General features: G+C 49.5%; 1 protein-coding gene across 1 annotated transcript in view; it reads left to right on the top strand.

The window, feature by feature from the left end:
* Positions 1 to 2,806: 2,806 nt before the first annotated feature.
* LOC308041973 (uncharacterized protein) overlaps positions 2,807 to 23,993 on the top strand; it is a gene marked incomplete at both ends in the record, with an annotated part of 47,803 nt that continues 26,616 nt past the window's right edge. Inside the window, 2 exons of the mRNA XM_080346970.1 lie at positions 2,807 to 2,984; positions 22,249 to 22,578. Of these exons, the coding sequence (XP_080203096.1) occupies positions 2,807 to 2,984; positions 22,249 to 22,578 (508 nt within the window). The remainder of the gene's footprint in view (positions 2,985 to 22,248; positions 22,579 to 23,993) is intronic.

The raw sequence follows: 23,993 nt of genomic DNA, 5'->3' as shown, positions 1-23,993 counted from the left end.
AACAGTAGGAAGAATTTATTGATATTTTTTTGGAAAAGCATTTGATGCTGTGCTTCCAGCTGGTTGGATTTACAGCTTGGGAGGATGCAGTAAGAGCAGGGAGCTGCTACGTAGCTGAGATGTTGAGGAAATCTCTTGGGAAATGTGGTAGGAAAGGAATGGGAGCTGTAGGCTTGGTGTTATGGCCCTCGCACTTGAGAGTGAGCGGACAAAAGAGCATCCATTTTGCGGCAGGGCTGGGTTTGGCTTTGATTTGCCCCACATAGCCCTGATGGTGTGTTATTGATTTTGGGGAGGTTTCTCTGCCTCTGCTGCCTCACCTGTATTGCATAGTTAAAGGATGCAGAAAAGTGTCAAATTTGCTTATTGGCAAGACCTTTGTTTCAGGGACTAACAAGACTTTCTGAAGAATCATAATTATTAGTGATGCTACTTATTATCTTGGGAATTGGTAACGCAGAGTCCTGCGTTTCATGTATAAAGATCCACAAATATTTAAGCTGCTGCTCTATGCTCCCTGCGCAACCTCCCGAAGTATCAAAATACTTCACAGCTCTTCACCTGAGCTTTGACTCAATCCCATAATGGCACATTACTTAGTTTTGTATTGGTCTCTCTGTCTTATCAATGAGGAAGCTTTTTTTTCACACAAACTATTCCATAAAGAATGGATAAGTACATTGACATAGGCTGAAGGAGCCTAAAGATGCCCTGTGTGGATTATGCACCTTGGTGGTAGCTGCCTGTGGTTTCTGGGTCACTCAGGTCACCCCATTTGCCAGGACTGGGATGCTTCCTTGTACAGTTGAAGTGACATCGTGATTTGTTTGTGTTTTATGTCCCAAACTGACACTAGCTTGACTTGTTCCTTGGGTTTAAGCGAATCTGAAGCAAGAAGGTGCCAAAAGTTGTGGGGAGTAGAATAGAGAATGGGTTGACAGAGGTATGCCTCAAAGGGTGGTCTTTTCCTGGGCTTCCATCTATGATTCTGCAGACATCAGAGTGGAGATTTCCAGTGTGCCTCATCGCAAAGCTGCGTGGGAAGGTGCAGAAAGGACCCGCATGTTGTGAGAAAAGCACAGTAGCAGGGAAACTAAGTTCTGTGCCTGAGTAAAGCCAAGGAATTAACATGCTGGTACGGGCTCATGAGTGCCACCTTTTGGGTGGAAAGAGGCTTTCAGGAGAGTTGGTGTTTGCCAGCTGTCGACTTCTGGTTCTGGTGAGGGCAGAAATGGTGAGTGGGGGGCTGTGGACCAAATCCCGGTTTTGCTCAAGGTTGCAGCTGTCTGGATGTGCTGTATTGTCACTTGTCACCCCACTTTAAAAGTTCAGATTCTGCTTGGCTTGTGGAAATTAAGCCTCATTCTGAAATAGCTCAAGAGAAAAGGGCCCAGGAGCATCTCAGAGGGGAGAGGCTGCCCAGGATGGGTTTCTGTTCCTCAGGGAGGGAGAGCTCAGCTCAGGATGCCAGCAGCCTTGGCAAAGCCCGACCTGCTGCTCCATGGCATGTTCTCTTCGAGAACTAGGAGCATGAAATTATGAAAGGGAATTTCAGAACAATGAAGGGAAATCCTTTGCCTCCCATACAGCCCAGCCTGGGAAATTCACCACCACAAGAAGTTGCAGGCTCAAACGCTGCTGCTGGCATTTAAACCAGAAAGGGTTAGCTTTGTAACCAATAAAAGGTTTGAAATTATTTGGCAAAGACTTTATTTCGGTGGGCATTAAGTTTGGGGCTATCTAATTCTCACCAGTCTCATCTGGAAAGAAACTTTTCAGTCTTGCAGTGCAGCAAACAGCCAGCCAGGGTTTCATCCGCTTCAGCAGCTGTATTGGTGGCAAAGCAGAGACGCGATAACGCACTCGATCCATCGATCTGTGGCTTTGTTTCCCCGTAGCTCAAACAGGAGCGCGGGAGCGTAACGGGGCCGATTTCCCGGTAGCTCCGTGCGGGCCCCGGGCAGGGCGGGACTCCCTTCCTGCAGCCGGCTGGGTTTGGCCCGTTCTCCCCCCCCCGACCTCCGCCGCGCCTGGGGCCTGGAGCGCGGAGCAGGGGAGCGCTGCCCTGCAGAGCAAAGCGGCTTCGTGTGGCAGCTGGTGCCGCGGGGCGGGGAGGGGGGAGCGGGGCCGCTGCGCGGGGTGCGGGATTTGCGCGCTGCCTGCGTTGAAGCGCGGTAGTGATAAGGCTGCGGCAAGCAGAACATCTCCTCGGCGGCTTGCGGCTGGGGGTGGTGGGCAAAGCGCGGGGGGCGGGTTGCTGCTCACCCGGCGTGGCTGGGAGATGCATCAGGAAAAATAAAGTAAAAGTAAAAATTAAAAAAAAATATATAATAATAGTAACAATAATAATGATACTGATGCTGCACGCAGCCGGGTGAGGGAGCGGGCGGCCCGACGGCTGCGCGGGGCGGGAGGGGGCGGCCGCTCGGGGCCGGGCCTGGCCGGGGGGGGCCGTGCGGAGCCGGGCCGTGCCGTGCCGAGCCGAGCCGCGGCTGGGTGATGTCAGGCTTGAGGAGGAGCCTCCGCCGCCTGCCCTTTTACTTTCGGGCGCCGGCACTTGGCCGCAGGCTGCTGCCACTGCTGGCCGGTCCCCCCTCACCCCCCTTCACCTCCTCCACTATGGGCACTCCGCACTTTTAAAGCCGGGGCGGCCGCCCTCTGCGCCGCCCCGGCGCGGGAGGGGGGGCACGGTGAATTGATTAAAAATCGCTATTTACGTGGTTATTCATTGCCCCGCTCCGGGCATGTGAACAACCACCTCCCCAAAACACTCCCCCCCCCCCCTTCCCCATCCACCCCCAGCGCCATGCCGGCAGCCTGCACCCTGCTGCTGCTGCTACTGGGGCTGGGGCTGGTCCCGCCGACCAGGTCGTTGCCCCTCGCTTCTCCTCGGCGCCTTCCTCCTCCTCCTCCTCCTCCTCCGTCCCGAAGCCGTCTCGACCGCCCTTGCTCGACTCCCGCCGTGGGACTCGCCGGCAGCTCGGGTGAGTGGGGATGGGATTCGGTCCTGGTAAACGATCGCGGGGTCCCACACCGCGCGGGTCCCCACGCACTCTCCACCGAGGGTCGCTGAGCATCCTGACATCACCCAGAGCTGCATCTGTCCTCCCAAATCCCATTGTAACCTTGCCCAGACCATCGTGGTACAGGCAACACTTCAGTGGGTGAAGGTTTGGAATGGGAACCGTGGGTGGGAAACTGTAAACATGTCATAGCTGCATGGACTTACTTGAAGGTGAGCGGTGAAAACTTCATAGTGGAATTTAAGGAAGGCTCTAGTGGGTACCAGAGGCATGGCTGAAACACGTCCACCCACCAGAATGTTTCCCAGGTGGGAAATCGGTGGCTTCCATATGTCATCTTCAGGATCTGAGTGGCCTACCGTTCATCTCTAGATGTGCCCTCATCTCACCTTGGGTGCTGACCCACATCCAGGTGTGGGGACAGATGCCATCAGCTCGCTATAAATACCCTCTCTCTCTGTGTCACCTACAGACTGTCAGATTAGTCATGAATAAAGTCACATTTTTCCTTGCATGTCACATCTAGTGTCGCTATCAGGAGCAATGACTAGTTTGGTGCTTTACAAATGATGCTGAATTTGGTTTCAGCACAGTATAAACCATATTTTTTCCAGAACAAGCGGGGCTCATTTCAAATGTCACCCTTTAAACTGGTTCATTTACTTGCTGAAGAAGACACATAGCTCTAAGGATGACTAATTCTTGATGAGTTTGCAAAGTGCTGGGTGTCTGCAGGTGGTATAAAGAAATCCAATATGTCAAATTAGTCCTGTGGAGGTTTTAATTAGGTTTTAGGATTGATCATCTGCCTGAGCTGAACTGTCAAATTTCATCTTTTAATTCCCAATGTGAAGGCAATATCATGCTTTGCTACTTGGGGTGAAGTTTACTTTCATGGAGCTACATAATTTCAAGAAATGTGACAAAACCATATTTATAATATTTTAATTTTCTTCACAAAAAGCATGCCTTTGTAAGATACATCCATCTTAAAAAAAAACATATAGTTGGGGATAACAACTCGGATGTACTCTGCAGGGGATTAAAAAACTCCTAACAGCGTTTGTGTGAGAACAGCCTGTTAACTGGGATACTACACCGGAATTAGGGAGATTTGGGTCTATTCCCAGCTCAGCCACTTCTTTGTGCCACTTCAAATGTCAGTTTGCCCTCCAAACCAGGAGAGAATAACGCTGTCTTACCTGCTATCAACCTTGTGAAGATAAGATAAAATCTGCAACTTGCCAGCAAAGTGCTCGCCTATTATTTGATGAGAGCTGCGCAAGTTCCTCGGTGGATAGAAAAAACTATTTAATTTCATCTCAGCTTTCAATCTGGCATCTTTTCCTGTGACCTTGATGACTCCTGAGAGTCAGCGGAGGAATGCATTTCCTTTGTTAAGAGTCTGAAAAGCTCAAGCTCTCTGTCTACAGGCTGGAAAAGCCATTTGTTTGGCTACCAGCGCCTGGCCGCCCGGCTCAGGATTTGCTCCATGCTGCCCGTGCTCGGCAGCCACAGGTGCTCATGAATCATGTCAACCCCATCCAGGAGGAATGGGGGATGCGTCGTGAAGGAGTGATAAATAACCCGGCAGTAGCTCACTCCCCAGCAAACGGCATCATGAATTACGCGGGGTCCTGACAGCCGCGATTCACTTGCTGTTAGCTACAGCTCTATGCTTGTCAGTCAAGAGAATTGTTTGGTGTTATGGGAGTGGGCTGATGGGATCTCCTGAATCACTTTCAGGTTGAGCTGTTGACGCTTGAGAAATCCCTGTTTGTCTCACCGCTGCTCCTGTCCTTCTGAGATGTTTTCACCTTTGAAAACACTTGCTTGAGGCAGGGGTGAGAGCATTTCTTGTGAACCCATCGCCCTGGCACTACGTGGAAATGAAGATTGGGTCTCTGAAATGAGTCTGAGGTTAGGCGGCAAAAGCCCTTTCTCAGGCAGGGCTTAGCGAGCAGATGGCGAGGCAGTGGGTGTAGAAATGGGGGTTTTGAGTCTCTCACAAAGCGTGGGGCGAGGGGTTGGGGCGGGAGCCGGGCTGCCCTGCGGAGCCTCCTGCCTTGCCGGGCCTGCCTGCGCCTCCACACATCTGCTGCCCCTCCCGGCCAAACCCACCGGGGGCTTGTCTGGTGAAGAAATGAGGACAGATGGCTTTCGTGTGTTGTTTAAAGTACAGGCTGAACCCGGGGAGAGAAACATAGGAAAAAAAAGTAGGTAAAGCAGGAAGAAAGAAAGCTGGTGAAAGTGAAGTTAAAGCATCATCAAACCTCTCTGTGCAATTCCTCCTAGCAGCTGTTTTACGTGGGCACCGGGTGAGCCAGAGGGCATTGTCTGCTGCCAGCCTGGGTCGGATGAGGGTTTGGTTCCAACCTCTGTCCTCCTGCTGATCTCCTTATTTCAGGTTTGCCATCTGTAATATGGGAATAATTCCAGTGAGACCACAGGGACAGTGGAGGTGGCACTGCGCCCTCAACAAAGTCACTGTGGCTGGATCTCCCCGTGTTTCTGCAGTGTCCTTTTCCCCTTTGCTTCTGTCCACACTGATGCTCTGCCGTGCTGCCTGGCACAGCACAGGGCCACTGGCAATGGACTTGCCCTGAGAAGCTGATCTGCTTTTCTGCCATCTGTGTCTGTCCTTCTGTCCTTTCTCCCTCTCTCTCGTGCCAGCTGCCGCCTTTCTTTGCAGCTTTCACAGTGGGAGACCTGGAAATAAGGTGTGAAATCACCCGAGAAGGAATCAGCTTAGCTTGCAGCAGAGATTTAGGCTGGCTGCTAGGAGGAACTTTCCCAACCCTCTTAGAGGGACAGAACAGTCTGCATTTATTTATGGTTTTGTTATTTTATTTTAACTTTCTATCTTTGAAACTTTCTGTGTGAGGAAGCAGCAAATTTGGGAGGGAGGGAAGAAGATTATGAGGATGCTTGTTTGCAGTGATGTATGGTGCTGCCTCCAAACCTGCCTCAAATTTCACTGTATGTATTTTGTGGCTCCTGAGGGGCAGAATCCTGGCTCTCTGTGCAGTCACACTAATGCAAAGGTAGAATCAGAGGATCATTTGGGTTGGAGGCGCTGCTGTTTAGCTTTGGTATGACTTCAGGTGACCGTGGGTGGTGCAGGAAGGATGCTTCCTCCCCCTGTGGTGTGAGGACAAGGAAGAATCCCGCGCCTCTGCATTGCTGTCAAAAGACCCGTAGGCTGCAGGGTTTTCCTGTCTTGGGCATCTTCGCTGCTCCTCTCTGTGAGCTGTCAGTGGATTTGGTTGGTGTGCTGCGAATGTGAAGTCCCTGGGATTGTATAGATTTAGCTTTTATTCTTTGGGGTACATAATTAAAAGCAAAAAGAGAAAAGAGAAAAAAAATAGGTGTTTAGAAAAGGAGGGAGATAGGAGATCGGCTTCCCTGCCTGTTCCCCATCCTGAGCCCCTGAAGATAATGAGGGTCATGCACTGACCAGCTGGGTTCGCATCAGTCTGTAAAAGCACTTTGCATGATATTTAAGTGGTAAATGAGTATGGTCCAAGAGATAATTGTGTAATCTGGCTGGCAGGGAGCACATAGTGCTGTGTATTGATTTACACCTCCGTACGCACTGAATGTGAGTGCTAAGCTGTGACCAGGGCACAGCGGGTAAGGGGAGAGCTGTAGCTGAAGCCTGTTACTGGGCTCTCTGCACAGTTTGATTTCCCAGTAGCAAACTGCCAGAGCTAGCCCACACCTGTTCGTCAGGTGTTTACAGCTCACTCTGCTCCTGCAGCCATCGCCACTTCAGAGGGATCATTAAATTTGCTTTAATTTTCTCCCATGGCTGGGAGGACGAGGGAGATGGGCAGTTGCTTCTGTGTCTGCAGGGGCTGATGCCAGCCTTGCTGGTGCAGGCGTTCCTTTCTCACAGAATGTTATTTTCAGTATCAAAAGTTGCAGATATTGGTGAGTTTAGAGGAGCATGTGGTTTCTGGGACAACTTACTTCCTTCACTTGCTGTTACAGATCCCAATTTTGGGGCTGGCAGCCAAAAGCCCTCCATGATGGAGCTCCCAAGCTGTTCTGTGTGCTGCCTCTGTCATCCCCATCCCATTCGTCTATAGGGGACATGTCACAGCAGCTGAGCATTGTGCGGAGGCTGATGGCTCCATCTCCATCACATCTCTCACAGGTGGCACAGGATGCTCACTTAGCAGAGGGATCATGCTACCAGGCTAGAAGGGCAGCTAGTCTTGGTGTTGTTGTAGTATAAAACTCAAATGGATGCTGCTGTGGCTGGAACTGTGTCTGTGCAACCAAAATGGTGCTTCTTCAAACCTGAAGCATTTCAGGCAATCCTGGAAAAGGGGTTTTGGGAGGTGTCTGGGCAACAGGAGCAGGGAATTGCTCTGGCCCACTAGCTACCAAACCAGGCACTGAGCCCTCCCTTGGGTGAAAGCGGAGGTGACTGTATGTGCGTGCTGGCTGCTTGTTTGGGTGCTGCCATGGCCAGGCTGGGCTCTGGAGCTATGCACGGCTGTGTGGGAGCTGCTGCTACCCCACTCACTGTTCGGCAGTGGTAGCATCAGTCTGGTTGTGATGGCTTTAATGAAGCATTCATGCCAGCTAATAAAGAAACCTCAGAATAAAGAACTATTTCAGTTAACAAGTTAATCAAGCCAATAAAACCTGTCAGCGTAGCAGTAGTGTTTCAGGGCTATGATGTAGAGACTGAGGCACCACCAAAGTGCTGCGGGCTCTCCAGCAATGGTAGCTATGTTTTATTTCCAAAATAAGGATAGTACAGTGCTGTCTTTTTGCAAGACAAAAATGCTGTTGTTCTGCCTGTGTCTATGTTGCTGTGGGGAGGCAGGAGGGCGCATGTCGTGCTGCACCTCATCCGGCTGCCCCTGCCATGCATGGGGTGCTCAGGGCAGGGCTGCAACCTCCTAAATACACCCCGGGGAAATGATCCAGAATTGGATGGATCACAGATAACCCGTGTGAACTCTCTGCATTCTGGCTTTGCTTCCCCATGTAGTTTGAAGAGAGTTTCTCAGATGTGGGGGGTAAGGCAGGTCTGGTGGGTCAGGGTATCTCCACACAGGCGCTCATGCCTGGGCTGCTGTACTCAGACATGCACAGAGCTCCCCTGGGAACAGGCATGGTCAGATCCTGGCACCTGCTGTGGTATCTTTTCTGCTGTTGCAATGCTGCAAAGAAGTTTGCGGGGCACTTTGACCAGCCAGAGGGTCAGAAGGTGCTCCAAGTGAATCAAAGGTTGGTAGTTTGTAATATAATATTCCCCTGATAATGTCCAATACAAAATCCATAGTCTGTAGCTTGTGAGCAAGCTCATCACGAGACCTTAATACCCCAACCACAGGCCGTGTTATTTACATTTGTTTGAAGATGTAGGTCATACGATATTTTTTTTCTCTTTCCTGATCAGCTAAGCATAAAAGGCAGAATCCAATTTTCAGTGGCAGCAGGCCTGATTACAAATTCAAATTTTTATTTCTCTGAGCTGTTTTGTGACATTTGCATTGTAATTTGCTGTTTCCATAAATATTAGTGGTTCTTTTGCTGGGATATTCACCCAGAGCAGATGCAAGACGGTTACGAGCACAGGCTTGGTGAAGAAATGAAGTCTGTGGGGACCTGTCATGAGAAAATGGTTTTGTCACGTTTGGCCACCCTTCTCTCTCACCCTTTTCCTCATACGTACAGCTGATGCATGTACACCCATCACCATATATTTTTTTAATGCCCAGGTGTTATACCGTAACATCCTGCTGCTTCAGAAAGGGGCACAGTTCGTTTACAGCTCTTTGATTATGCAGAGAGTTCGCATTCATCCTTTCAGGCTGAAATCATTCGCACCCGAGGACAAGGAGAGAACTTTCCGACCCAAAAGGGAAATGATGTTGCATTACTGAGTGGCCAGCCCAAGAAATAATATAATCTTAGAAAAATGCAGTTCCCTTGAGTAAAGGAAGCTCTGTAAACTTCAGCTCCTCCAAGCTGTTAGCATAGCTGTTGCCTGTGTTATAGTAATGCTGCTGTCAAACCCAGTCTTCTGAAATGCTGAGGAAAGAACAGGGAAAAAAGAGACTTAAGAACCAGTTCCTGCTTAAAATTAGGACCTCCTGTAGGATCTGAATACTGTAAGGTTTATAATGCAGATTTTAGGACTTTGTGTCATGTCCCTTTGCTTTTCATCTGAGTTGGGTGCTGGATGGGGTGATGGTCACCCCTGGTCTGAAAGAGCTTGGAGAAGGGGCATGCAGAGTCAGGGTGAGCAGAGAATGATCAGTTGGAAGAATGTGAGGTTTCTTCTCACTGGGGTGCTGAGGTCAAAATTCTGTTTGTGTCAAACCAGGAGAGAAAGAGGCTCATTTTTAGAACTGTCGGTGTTTGGGCAGACCCATGCAATGGAGATAGATGTGATAAAGTCACATCTACAGCTGCAGCTGTGGCTTGCTCTCCTCTGCTTGCCACAGGGTGGGTGGCACTAGCGTGTGACATAGTTTGTTCTGGGCTCTGTGGGTGCTGAGTGTGTACAGGTCCCATGGCCACAGAGACCATCCTTGGGCTGGGTGCAGCAGCTTCTCAAGCTGCACACTCGAATCATGGAATCACAGAACAGTTTGGGTTGGAAAAGACCTTCAAAGCTCATCTAGTCCAGCCCCCTGCCATGAGCAGGGACATCTTCACCCAGATCAGGTTGCTCAGAGCCCCATCCAGCCTGGCCTGGGATGTCTCCAGGGATGGGGCATTGACCACCTCTCTGGGCAACCTGGGCTGATGTTTTACCACACTCATTCTAAAAAATTCCTTCCTCATGTCTAACTTGATTCTGCCGTCCTTTAGTTTAAAACCATTACCCCTTGTCCTGATGTAACATGGCCTGCTAAAAAGCCAGTCCCCATCCTTCTTGTAAGCCCCTTTTAAGTATGGAAAGGCTGCAATAAGGTCTCTGCGGAGTCTTCTCCAGGCTGAATAACCCCAACTCTCTCAACCACTCCGCTCACTGGAGTCTTCTTGAGCAAAGTGCCTGTCTTCATGGAACCTGTAGGAACTTGCTGTCCTGGAGGTCTCTGCCTTCTAGGCTAATTTGTTTCAATGTGCGGGGGGGATAGATAGGAGGACAAGACTGTGCGATCTCAGGAGCTTCATCTCTTCAGAAACCCATATAAAATGCGTGAGATAAAAAAAGTGTCTTTTCAAAAGTGCCTGAAATGCAAAAATCCACCTATTTCCTATAAGCAGGGCACTTACAGGGATTATCGTACATGCTGTTGCTGCTCCTGTGCTGCTGCCCCAGTCCCTCCCATGGCTTTGGATGAAGGCGTTCCCTGTTGCCTGTCCTCTGCGTGGGCAGGGCTCTTGAGGAGGGTTGTATCTGCTTCTGCATCTGCATCTGCTGTGCCCTTGACTTGGAGTCATTTGATAAATAGTTTTGCAGTTGGTTACTTAAGCATCTCCCAAGCTGCAGTGAGCATCTCAGCTGTGGGTGAGGAAACGCTGCTGCCAAAAGTCAGGGTCTGTGCTGAGAGCCTCCTCAGATTTGGCTGCCTTTCCTTAAAACCCCAACTCCTGGAGTTGTCGTTACAGGAGAATCGCTTAGAGGGGGAGAAAAAGAGCTTTTGGCTGTCCAGGTGGTAGATAAAAACTCCCTGAAAACGTGAGCTGCAATTCCAGGAGACACACAAGAAGTCCAGGTTGACTGTATTTAAAAATGCCACTAGTTCAAAGCTGATCTCCAGAGGCTTCTGAGTCCAGACAGAGGAGCGGTTTCAGACACCCTTGCTTGACAGGGCTCTGCCTGTGTGTCTTCAGGAGAAGTGCAAACAAACCTCAGCTGTCTTAATTGTCCTGCTCTGCTAGGAAAACAGAGGATGTGTAAAGAGGTGCTGGACAATACAGCAGGAAAATTGGGTGCAAACTCAGTGGTTTTCTGTCTAGCTCTCCAAATACCTTGACCTTGACTGATCAACTCTCTGCTGAGAGAAGCAAACTCCATCTGCCTTTTCATTCTTTGTGAGGATGTGAAGTCTAGGAGGACTTTTAAAACTGTGTTTGCAGAGTCCTGACTATGGTCTGTCCAGTTTAAGCTGTTTGAGGGTGACTGTGTCACTCACAATGTGACCAGGTCCTTCTCTTTGCCTTTCTGCCTGCACACTCTGTCTTGGGGTCCCAGGTCAGCGCTTGCAAAAAGTCCTCTGGAAATGCCATGACCTTTGTGGTTCTTTCGCCAAGGCAAACAGGGAGATGTTTGAGGGACCTTTTGCACAGAGGTTAGATGGCAACAAGGATCTTGCAGCTGAAGTCTGGGAGAAACTGCCCTTTTCTTTTTAACCCTGAGCTAATTTAGCTCTGGAGTGAAATTGTCTGGGAAAGGAGTGAAGAGAAGTTTTGAGTGATCTGATAGAAAGGCATGCAAACTGTGCATAAAGGGTTAACTCGTCAGGGTTAATGGTTGTCCCAGGGGTGCAGCCCAGGCTGCACCTCCCAGAGGACATTGTGTTGCACATGCATATTCAGGGCATTTTTCTCAGCATTTTTCAGCATGCTATGATGGCAGAAGTTTTGAAGGCTGTTATAGGAATCAGACTGACCTCTTGCCTCTGAAACCAAGTGGACATCATTGTCATTTCTGCTACCAGAACCACCCTTGGATTCCCTCAGGTATCTCTAGACCATGGAATAAAGCCCATGCAGGAGTTTTGGACTGATGGACAGGTTCCTTTGAGTAGTAAAGGAGGGTTCTTTTTATCCTGAAGAGCAGGCTAAAAAGCACTTCTGCCTCTGGAGTGACAAGAGGAATTTGGATCTATAGAGCACAATTACCCACATCACTGGTTGTTAGGACACTGGCGTTAACACCCTTCCTTTTGTGGAAAATCTCTTAAGCCCCGAGGACCAGTGTGAAACATCATGCTCTGTTGAACTTTGCTGAAATGGGGATGAATCACACTAAGTTGGAGATTTGGCTTCAATATATTATCAGAAAGATACCTTCTGTGATAGCCAAGCAGGAGGGTACTACTGCCCACCCAGGGCGGCAGGATCTGTTTTGGGGCGAGGACAGCACTTTTTGGACTATGCGTATATTGGGGGGATTTAGGTTGAAATTTGGATATTTGAGGGCTTTTTCATTTGGTTTTGGTTTTGAGTGTTCTGTAAAAGCAAAAGGCCGGTCTGAAAGGGATCTCAAGACATCTCCCAAGGGATTTCAAGATGTCTCCCCTTGCAGGATCATCTCAGAAGATGTTTATCTAATACATTTAAAAAAAATTATGCCAAAGGAAGGTTTCACAGCATCTCTGAATAGCTGTCCTGCTACATCTGAGCCATTATAGGTAAGAAAGCACTTTCTTATCAGGGAAACTGTAGTAGCTGGTAGTTAAACCTTCTGCAAAGAAAGATATCCCATACAAGTGGTGGCCAGGTTTGACCCTGCATAACTTGTAAGATCTTACGAACTGACAAGTTAAGGTAATTTAGCACTCTGAGGAGGTAACACAAAAGGTAACCCTGTGTATTGAACTAATTTCTACCCCTGTGATGAGAAAGAATTTCCAGGCGTAGAAAGATCAGCAAACCCACTGCGCATGATTTGCTTTCCTTGTCAATCGGAATCAAGGACCCTGATTGTGGAGCATAATACTGCTCTTGTAATTCAGCTTTTATCATTGTGCCGGAGCTGGGCATAATCGTATCTGTGTCTGGAGGGACAAGGAGAAGGCTTTCAGTAGCTGGTGCTCACAAAGGCATCTTTGGAAAGCTCCATACCCCTGGTACAAGCTTGGAAGAGCTCAAATGAAAATACCCCTGAGTAGCTTTAGGCATTTGAACAGTCATCATTGTTTGATTCGGATTCAGTTACAGGACTAACATCTAAATGTTAATTCTTTTTAGGACATTATCAGCTCTTTTAGCGAATACAGAATGGGGCTGCAGTATTAGACTGGCAGCCAACTCTGCAGATAAAAGCCCTTTGAAAGGATGTTTCTTAGGAGGGAAACTTGATCAGAGGGTGCAGAATAATTGTGAAGATGGTCTTTTCTGAGGGCCATGAAACAAATACATGTGTGAGGAAATCCAAATGAGGACCAGGAGGCTTCTGACCAAGGCAATGGGAGTATGAGCAATTTTGTGGCCTCCAAGAACTGTGCATACTGTGCAGACAGAGATCCCATAATCCTGTCCTGCAAATTGCTGGTATGTCCAAAGATTGTCTGGTGCTGGGTAAGGTGTTTCACATGCTGGATTAAGACCAAAGTTAATGGTCACTTGATGGCGAGAGCGTGCCAAGGTGGTCGATGTGGAGTGGCTCTGTGCTAGGTCAGTGTGTGGTAAGATGGGGTTTGGGTGCAGATTTCTGTCTTCTTATCCTCTGTACTGCCTTTCTCAGCATGCAGTGCCCATATGCACCAAGGCTGTGACCTGACCCTGACTCCTTAGTGACAGCTTGGAGCGTGACAGCCCAATCCTGCCCTTCTCCATCACCCATTTCCACTGCTGGCCACAGTGCTTGGTGACGGGGCTGCCAGCTGCAGAGCAGGGACACAGCCAAAAGAAGGCGTCTTATTTACAGCCTCCCCGAAATGTGGGCAGAAAGGCACTGGAATTGGTAAACCCCTTCCCCCCACCGGGTTCTCAGAAAGGAAACGTGTGACTGCAGAGGCAGCGAGAGAGTGGTGGGGGCAGCAGGAGGGACACCGGCTCCAGCCATCCTGGGTCATGCTGCTCCTCCGCGGTGGCAATGGTGACTGGCCAGCGGGTGCCAGCGGGGAAGGACCTGGCTCATCCCCTGGAACAAGGAGGTCCCGCACCATCCTGAGTGCTGGCACCACCACTTCCGGCAGCAGATCAGCACGGTGTCATCTAGGAAATGCGATTTAGATCATCATCCTTTCGCAGCAGATGGGGGGAAGGGAGGTGGGGGCCCTTATCTCGTCTGATGATTAATTTCTCTTTAAGCTGCTTTATTTTTTGCCTGTTTACCTTTTTCTCCATCGCCTCTCAAGTCACACCATCCCTTGCTGGAAGAGCAGGAGCCATGAGAGGATCCACGGTTCGCAGTGCCGTGACACCATGCCCTGCACCCCACCTTCCTCTGGGCGACAAGACCTGGGTATAAGGCTGGGACTGCTATCACTTTTCCCCTGGGGTGAGGCTGTGTTTTGCTAGGCCACATGAAGGGAAGAATCCAGTGATCCTTATATCTGTGTGTCACCAAAACGCGCCCACCCCTTGGTGGCCTTGTGATCCTCCTGCATCTGAGAGGACCCTTCATCCCCACAACATCCTTGAGAAGTTGTTCACTTTCCAGGTTGGTCATCATCCCCAACGTGGCTGCTGGCCAAAAGAGCTCTTTGGTGTGTGCTTAGCATTAAGCATGGAGAATAGTTCCCTGAGGAGCTTTTCTTAAGTGCGTTGCTGGAGCAAGGCTCTGGTCAAGACACTTGGACCGATGCCCACCCCACAGCGATGGGCAGCATCGCTCTGCTCCTGGGAGCCCATGGCAGGCCCTGGCTGCTCCCAGTATGGCCTTTTGCCATGCCAGTACCCCTTTTCCTACTCCCTCCTCCATCTTCGCAGTATTTTTTGTCCCCTCCTGGCTGTGGGAAGCAGCTCCTGGGCTCAGACCAATTTGGAGCATGGACCTGTGGTTTTGTTTCCAGTGTCTGACATGAAAATACCACCTTTTTTTTTCTCCAAAGCCCTTGGCTCGTGGGGCAGACAGCTCCTGCTGCACATGCACTTCGCACCACTGGGCATCACTTCTTGATGCACGCTGAGGTTTTATGCAGAAAAATCTGTGCTTTGCCTCTAGTTTGGGTGGTTTTAAGCACATTCCCAGATAATCACAAATACCAATTGCTGGGTGTTTTTCCCCTGCAATAACCGTTTAAGTCAAATACAAGTCACTGAGCTTATATTGGGAGTAAATAAGCTACACAGAATGTCTTTGGTTATACATGAGGTCAGACAGAATGAGCTAATGCTCCCTTCTGGCTTTGAAATTAAACTTTTTCAGAAAGCAAAATTTCATCCTGCAGCTTCTAAGCTGCCTGCGCCTTTCCTTACGGAGGAGCCCGAGCCCTGGGGCCGCACAGCTCTCTGCACCTTGTGAGGCTGCTCATCCTCTTATCACCCAAAAACAGCCTTGCTTGGAGGTAGTTTTCTTATATTACCCAGTTTAAATGAGCACGAGCAGGTACTGGGGGTGTCTGATGGTGCGAGAAGGCTACACGATGATGGACTGTGATGCCCTAGTTAAAGTGCAAAGGGTAATTAACCTCTCCATAGCAGCGACAGGCTAGCTTCCCTGGAAATATTGTTCTAGCAAGCCCCGTGTGAGATTTTTACAATTGCAAACCTTGGAGACAGATTCCAATTTTCTGGAGTTATTCATGTGAGAGCTCTGGAGAAAGGTCCATGTTAGAAATAAATCTGTGTGCTTATAAAAGCCAACAGCGGCATCGTCCTGCTCTCTCCATCCCAGTTTCTTTCCACTTAACCAGTACTGTACACACTACCATGGCTTTTTTCCTTCCCACCCCCCCTTTTTTTTTGCAGCCAGGATGTTTTTTCTTGCCTTTTTATTGTTCCAGTGACCTAGCAACTCCACTTTGGTGGAGCCCTGCCAGGAGACTTCCTCCCTGAGCCGTCTGACAGTCTCCAGCAGCGCTGCCCTCGCATGGGAGCACCAGTTAAAACCACACTGGACTGGGACACTGCATGGTTTTTACTCTGCCCTTGCAAGCACCGATGTGGTTACTGCTGCCTTCCCACCGAGTAAAGCTTCCAGGGGACTTCAAAAACCCTGGAAAGAGGAAGGAGAAGTGTTGCGTGGGTGATATTTTCTGTAACTTTTCTGCAGGATGTTACTGAAAAGCCTGCAGGGTTTTAGAAGTAAATTAGGTGGTGCTGGGATTTGGGCTCTGCAGTGCAGGCAGGGTGGCTGGAGACAATTCAGCATCGCAGGGTGGTGGGAGAGGGGACAGAGAGGAGGTGCAAGTGCTCAGAGAGCTGTGACATTTGGGAGGTTATTTTTTTGGCTTGTTTTTATCAATGTTTGCTGAAAATGGTGAGAAAGAAATCCCTTCAGTAAGTGTTCTTGGGGCCTGTCAGCTGGTGCTGGGGCAAAGCTGCCTTCCCACCCCTGGGGCTGCAGGGGCTTTTCCTGCGTTGACATGGGACAGGACACATTTGAGGTAGGAAATAGATGAGCTGACAAGCAAATGAACACAGCTATTTTGGACTTTTTGCTCAGGAAAGGCATCAGGGACGTGGGTTCCAGGGCCTCTCTGGGGCTGGAGGCTCAGACACCTCTACATTGGCTGTAAGGATGGATTGCTTGGGATTTTACTAGTGTCTCTGCATTATTACGGGGTTTTTGAGGGGGGAGGGTATGGGTAGTCATGAGACAGCTTACCCCTGTTGGAAGCGGACTTGAATTTGAAGGTGTTTTCCAAAGACTCAACAATAGAACAATACTTTTTTTTTTTTTTTTTTAATTCAGTTGCCAAAAGGTATTTGAAAAAAAAAAAGCTCATGCAAAGAGGTTTAGGGGACTCTCTGAGCCCTGGGCTGGTGGTTTTCAGGCAATGTAGGTCTGTACAATCCCAGGGATTTGTGCATTGAACCCAAACTACAAGAGAAATAAATAAGAAGCTCGGTGTTTCGTAGGCTTGGGCTGGTGATCTGGGACCCTGCACCTCCACTGGGAAGTGCTTAGGACACCAAAATTAAGAGACTGGAAAGCACTGGATAAGCAGGACAATATTCTGTCCTGCACTGTGCAGGTTTTATCCCTGGTTGCAGGTGGGCCCTCTGCTTGCACCGCCTATTTTTGGACATGACAGCAGCTTTCTGTGTGCTCTGTATTTTGGAGTACCTGTTTCTCTGCTTTAGGGTACTGCTCTTAAGAGCAATAATTGGGTCCTTTTTTTTTTTTTTTTATGGCATCTCCAAGCATCAGGCCCTGGGACCACGAACACACCACAAATAAGAGAGGGTAGGAAGCAAAAATCGCCTTTAGCATCCTCCGTGGTTTTATAGGTCCCGGAGTGGAGGTGTTGTGGAGGCACAGTCTGGTTTTGTCTCATAAAGCAGCACTGTAAGCAAAGTGCCATGGCCTGGCATAGGAGGGGCTGAGGATGATGCTGATGTCCCCAGCCCTGTGGGCATCTCTCACCCATAGCAGCTGGATGGGCATTAACCACCTGGACCTTGGCACTTGGTGCTTGCAGGGGCTGCTGCTGGCATTGAACCCCCATCACCTTTCTCCAGCTGACATATTAAAGCTCCAGTCACCTTTGGTGGCTGTGTAAATCTTTCATATTATGGTTAAAATGATTTAATGTGCGGTGAATTGCTGTCCTGCTCTGCCTGGGACCCGATGGGGAGAGGATGAGGAGCAGGAGGACCACAGCAAGGCTCTGCCAGGGGATGTGTATTAGGGCACCCCATCCAAACCCAGCCCTGCAGCAGGGTGGGAGGTGCTGGCAGGGCTTTCCTGCACCTCTTCTCTTCCCCACCCACCCTCTCTCACCACCTTTCTTCATCCAGCTTGCATAATTCTGTTTATTAATATCGAAAGAATTAGCAAAGAGGGTTGACCACATGTGGTTAAAAACCTCTCGCGTTCTTCCTGTGCTTAGTGCACTCAAGGGACCTTCCCCAAGCAATATTATCAGCATGTTTACACTGAACTGACCCATCTCAAGTATGATTTTTTTTTTCTAAGCTCCATTTCACACACCCCCCCATCCTCCCCCCACCTCGAACTGCTTCTTTCAGGGCAAGAACAAGGAAGGAAATTGAAAATCCCAGAGAGCCCTGGACAGTCCAGATTTAGGGCTGTAGCTTTTGTTCGCACAAACTCACTTGGCTCCGAACCGGCCTCCACCCATGATCCCGACATCCGCAGCAGCCGTTCAAAACACGGCGCAGAGCCTGGCCCCGGCAGGGACCGGCAGCCACCCGTGTCACCCGCCACAGGGCCGCCAGCCCCGCTTGGCTCCCTACTTCTCCTCCCTCGCAGCCTGCCTTTCTTCCTAACCTTTACCTACAGCCGGCAAGGAGTTTTCTAAGATGCGATGAGTTTTTTTTCCCTTCGCGAGCCTCAGATGATATTAAGATTATGCAATGTTAACAGATGTGGGCTTTATAATTATAGCTGCCTGTCCTCGGGAGGAGCCTGCTTTAGCTTCACGCGTGCTCAGCTCAGCATGGGATGCTCCCGAGGTGGCCGCAGCTTTGGCAAAACAGCGGCTGCATGGGCGGCCGTACTGGGAACGGTCCCCAGGGAATCGCCACCCTCCCGAGCAACCACTCTTGACTTTCCTTGTGTGCAAACACAGATTTAAATTGCGTTCCGTGGTTGAGGGAATATTTTTCTGCCCTTTGAGGAGAAAAAAAATCCCTTCTGCAGGAAAGCAGCGGGGCTCGGATGGCTCACGGTGTACTTTGGCTGGCTGCGATGCTCCTGCCAAATGTTGTCTGTAGGGATCCTGCTCCCCCGGTATTGGCAGCATACACCCCTCCTCACTCCCTGCCCTAAAATGTCTGTGAGAGATCACGGCCACTGCTGAAAATTTACAGTATTGTGCTTTTGATGTTGTGTTGTTCCACGGTTGAGCCTTGAGCATCCCCCTGACATTGTCCTGGCAGCAGCCACCTCCTGGCCCGTGCTGCACCCAGGGATGGAGACAAAAGTCCCTGATGCAAAGGGAATTTCTCAGGAGCCTCACAAGGTAGATATCCAGCCGGGCTGCCAGGGGCAACCCCAAAGCCTTGAGAAATCAGCTGGAACTTGATCTGTTTGTCCTGGCCGTGCTATAACTCAGCTCCCAGCAAGCCATGGACTTGTTATGCTTACGAAGAAAAAGTGACTCCGAGACTCGACCTGTCTGGTGAGCATCACTGCTAGTTTTAACTGGGAAGGAAAACACCAGTCTGGTGGGTGGCTGGAGGGTTTTGTGCTGGAAGTCAAATAATACCCATGGCAGCTGTGGTTACATGAAGCTAGAACGTGGAAAGCAGTTGGCAGCTTAGGATGTCATGACATTGTTAGTGACAAATCGGTACCTGAGCTAAAGGGCCACTCTGCTTTAAACCTTTAATGTATCAGGCAAGGCCATATGATCCCGTGTATATTTTTTTTGAAGAAGTTTGCATCTGGTCCATCTACTTCAGCAGAGGGTCATCTTTGAAGGCTAATTTCTGCAGGCAAGTTGAAGAGGAGATTGCGGATGTCTTGCACTTCTGGCAGGCTTGATGGCTCTGTGATCAGCTGACACTACATGTCTACTTTGTTGAGCAGACTGATTGTTTTGAATTTCCTTAATACATGCCGTAGGTTGGCCTTTCCAGCATGGCTCATGCTCTGCGCCCACCAAACCAGGGAGCAAGCTCGTGCTGGCATGTGGTTTTCCTCCCTGCACTGGGCCTGGCATACCTTGCAGGGCAGAGTTAAAAATGCCAGATGACTCTAAAAAACACATGTAAAGAATACCTTTGTATTCAGCCCATCCACTCCCTGGCTGCACTCAAAGCCAAGTTTGCTGACCCCCATGATAAGGGAAAGAGTTTTGCTTCATTTTAATCCCAGCAGCTCTGCAGAGCCAAAAGAGGAGAGAGAAAACTTCGGGGTGGATTTGCAGGGAGAACAACCACCAGACAAGCAACCAGCAGCATTATACTTTCAGACCAGTTGCTGTTCAATCAGGGGTCATAGCTGAAGGTACTGCTTGCTCCTATTTCCAGGGTTATTTTTAAGAAGCGGCAATTAAATGCCTGCTGCAATGCCCCACTATATATTTTAGCATGCCTGGCTGGAATGCTTGTTGACAAATGACTTGGCAACCTGAGAAAGCAAATTTCCCTCTGTCTATTCTCATCCCCTAAGGGTTTCTTTAAGCAACTGCTGCTTCTCCTTTATTCTGTGCAGCCAAGCCGGCTGCTGGGGCATGGTAAGCATGGGTTGCACAGCTGAAAGCTTTTAGCGAGAGGGGAGCAGAGGGAAATTCAGTGTGCCGCCCTCCAGCAGCACACCCAAATTTTTCAGCATCAGGGCTGCTATAAATGGACTTGTGGGCTACAATTACAGGCTGGGCACTGGCTTGCAAATGAGCATAGTGAGCATCCCCTGAGACTTTGCATCCCTTAATCCAAGGGGCAATAATGAGCAGCTTGTTACGTGAGACAGGAGTTGGCTCATGGGACGGGGCATGATCCAAATGGCAGTGAAGATGTTTGGAGGGATGGACATCGCTGTCATTAAAGGCATTCAAGGGGGCTCTGCTCCACTGCAGCTCTTGTCTCCTTGGGCCTCATGGTGCTCAGACTCCCAGGATGAAATGCAGATTGTCCTACCTACATACCTCTCTTTTCTTGGTGTGTTCCTGCTGAAGCTATTGCAGAAGGAGAGAAGAGACTGCTCCTGAAATTGCCACCTCTTGTGTGGCAGGTACAGCACCCCAAAAGGAGACACGAGGCAGGGAAAGTGGGTGTTCCTTGGGGCTTTCTCTGAGGCACAGCCTTTAGCCACTGCCTGCGTTTCATCTGCAACCCAGTTTTGAGATGCCATGGGTGTGCCAGGGAGTAGAGCAATGTGGGCAGGAGGTGTACCATAGCCTGGTGGATCTCCGAGCTGCAAAATGGGGAGGGTTCACCTCCCTCTATTTGACTTTCCTCGATTTCCTGAGGGGCTTCCAGCCCAGCAATTGTGTTTTGGTTATAAGGAAGATGGGCAAAATGGGGATCTTGCCATTTCAGATGACACGGCCATGATTTGAACTCGCTTTGACTTGCAATGGACTGGCAGTACCTGTAATGTAGGGCAGGGACAGTCGCTGCTGGTTTTCACATGACTGACGTGCAGGGAAATCCTTGTGCAGCCCTGGCTGGTACCAGAGCCTGGAAACCCTGATTCCCCCAACCAATCTCCCTGGAACCACTCATGGGAGCTGTCACTAGATGCTCTACTCCAGACGGTATGGGGCTGGGTGGCAGACCCAAGGCTGAAGCTACAGCTGCTGCACTGATCCTGCTGCTGCTACCGGTGGTCAGCATTAATGATTGAGCTGAGAAGTTGCCTGTCAAGTAATGTCTTCAGTCCTTGCTTAGGGCCTAATTTGAAAACACGTTTATATTGTAGTGTAAAGCGTGTGATGCCTGTTGACTTCCTTGGGAGAAGTCCCTTTGGGTCCATGAGATCCTGCAGGTGGTAGAAATGCAGGAGAAACTTGTGGAAAGAGGAGATGAGATGATTGCTTGGTGGAGAGCAAGCGGAGGGAAGAGCTAGCTAAGCTAAAGGGCAATGCTGGCTTGAGAACCAACATTTATTCCATAAAAGTGTTTATTCATTTTCTAATGAAATGAGAAGATTATTCTGGGTGACGGGAGGGCTGGGGGTTCTGTGCAGCCTTCCAACAGGAGCAAGAGAGCAGACCCAAATGCTTTTAGGATGAAGTAGGGCTCTGGCAGTGTTAGCTCACAGAAAATAGACCTGTAGATGCACAAACTTCTCCATCTTGTTTCTCATTTTCTGGTAGACATTAACATCAGGTACACCAAAATGTGCATTGTCTTGGGGTGCTTCAGCACCTGGATGGCCAGTGTGATCCACACCATAAGTTGATCTCTTCTGTCCTGGTGCCCTGTGGTGGCTGGATGGGTTATGCCAACCCTCCTGTTTGCCTTCCAGTTCTCAGGCAGCCTCACGCTGTCTCACTGGAGGCAGTGGGATTCGAGGCCAGTGTCCAGCAAGCACTGGACAAGTGGAGAAGAGGGGAAGAGCTATGGGGCCGGCCCTGCCCCCATCACGTCCTTGGGATGGGGCACAGGGGCTGTGCTGGGCTCCAGCTGACTGTCAGCTCTGGACACCTCCACACTCCTCCATGGACTCCACACCGCACATATCTCCATCAGTTATTTGTTTAAGGATTTTTTTTTTCTTCTTTAAAGATTTGTTTCTCCTAACACACACGCAAAATCATGGGGATGCTGAGTTGAATTAATCTTGCTCACAAAGGTGAGTTTTGGCATTTGGTCCCAAAGACCAAGAATTTCCACTGGTGTGAATCCAAAAATAAATTTCATGTCTGTGTTTTGATTATGCAAAATTTTCTCTAGTGTAAATGAGATCAGAGCTTGGCCTCAGTGTTACTGCAATGAACTGAGCCTGCATGTCCGGCACCGATGGATTTTTAATTTTTTTTCTTGTATTTCCTTTCAGTCATCAAAAGCAGCCATCAGGCGAGAAGTTTGCACATGGAGATGAGGACTTCTGGGACTCTCGTGGACAGTGTCGAGCTGGTGACAATGCTGGGCAGGAGCGGGGAGCGAGCATCACTGCCTGCCAGGCATGGTGCGGTGCTGTCAGAGAGTGGGGTGACGAGGCACACTGGTCACCCCCCCAGTGATGAGGATGTCACCCCACCAGGAGCAGGACCCCCAGGCAGCTCTTCTGCTGGGACAGCGACCCTCCTGCCCACCCACAGCCATCCTTCTGGTGAGTTTTATCAATGCAGGAGTCTCCCATCCTGTGGACCGAGTGTACCTGGTGGTTAGGAAGTATTCTCGCCCCGCTGCTAGAAATGCAGATTTTTAGAGGAAATACAATCTCAGGAAAGCTGTTTTTTTGTTTTTGTTTTGTTTTGTTTTAATGCTACAATGAAGGTGATTCTTGGGAGCTGCCCCTGTTGTTATTCACCACCAAGCAGCATGCCGGGGAGTCCTTGTCCCTCTGCAGAGCTCAAAGGCTGCGAGCAGAGCAGAGACCCCCCAGGATCCCCAGGGCTCCTCCCATTGGGACCTGAACCCCATCACGAACCCAACAAGTAGCCACGTTAATAATATCTGACCATCTGCATTGTGATTTGTAGCTGAGGTCCTCGCGTGAAAATCCTGCAAGTGAACACTTAACCTTTGGGCTTTTTCATAATCTTCACCACATTAGGTGGGACTGTGTTCATGAGTAAACCAGTGTACTGTTTTTAAGCATGCATGAAATTAAAGTCTGTTTCCCACACCAGCGGGACAAGGCTGTGCTGGTTGCCCTTTACCCACTTTGTTTTTTTTCTTAATATTCCTAGATGAAATAAGTGTCTTGCTAAGATATGACCATAGAGATTTTCCTTAATTTTTTAATTCCTCTTTTTTTAATTACTTAGGGATTAGCATGTGGAGCTGGCATGCCCAGGCTGCCAGCTGCTGGCGGTCCCGGCATAAGCTCCTTTCTGCCTTCTGCATTTTTAATGTTTGGGTTTTTTTTTTTAAATCTGTGTTTCTTTTGTCATGCACAAACGAAGACAGATTTTGAAATACTGATATTTTTTGATGATGGAAAAGCTCTGTTCCCAGCAGTCCCTCTTGCAGTACTCTCTGTATTAAATAGAAGGAACACAGGGGATGCAGCTGTGACCCTACCTATTGCATATCCTAGGGCTGGGTACCACTGTGGGTGATGCTGCTGCCACCCCGGTGAGAAAAAAATTAACTTGTCCAGTGGTAACATGACCATCTCCACCTTGTTTTCCAGCCACTGGAAGCCATCACCATGCTGCAGGCAGCTGGGAGAGAGGCAAGAGGGCTCTGGCTTCTCTCAGCACCCCTATAGATGCTGAGGGGACACCATGGGTTTTGACAGCCATCAGCACCAGTTCGGCTGAGAGGATGCTGGACAGGCACCGAGGGACCTGGGACGTGGCAGGGTTCAGCAATGCAACGAGGACAGTGCTGCTGCCTCCATCCGTGGAGACTCATTCCCCAGGTGAGCCATCCCAGTTCAGCCTAGGAAAAAGGTGGATGCTGTTTGCTGGAGAAACTGGGCACTGGTTAAGCCTGGCTTTCCTGCATCACTAGAGCTTTTTGCGCTGGATCCAGCCCTCATTCCTCACTGATATGCTCAGGCAGTTTTCTGTTTTGCTTCATGCACAAGGGTGGAGAGGAGGATCCATGTGGCTTCTCCTGGCCTTGAAA

Source organism: Nesoenas mayeri (assembly GCF_963082525.1).
Source record: "Nesoenas mayeri genome assembly, chromosome: 6".
NCBI lineage: Eukaryota > Metazoa > Chordata > Aves > Columbiformes > Columbidae > Nesoenas > Nesoenas mayeri.
The sequence above is the reverse complement of the archived record's forward strand: the minus strand, read 5'-3'. Positions and strand labels throughout refer to the sequence as shown.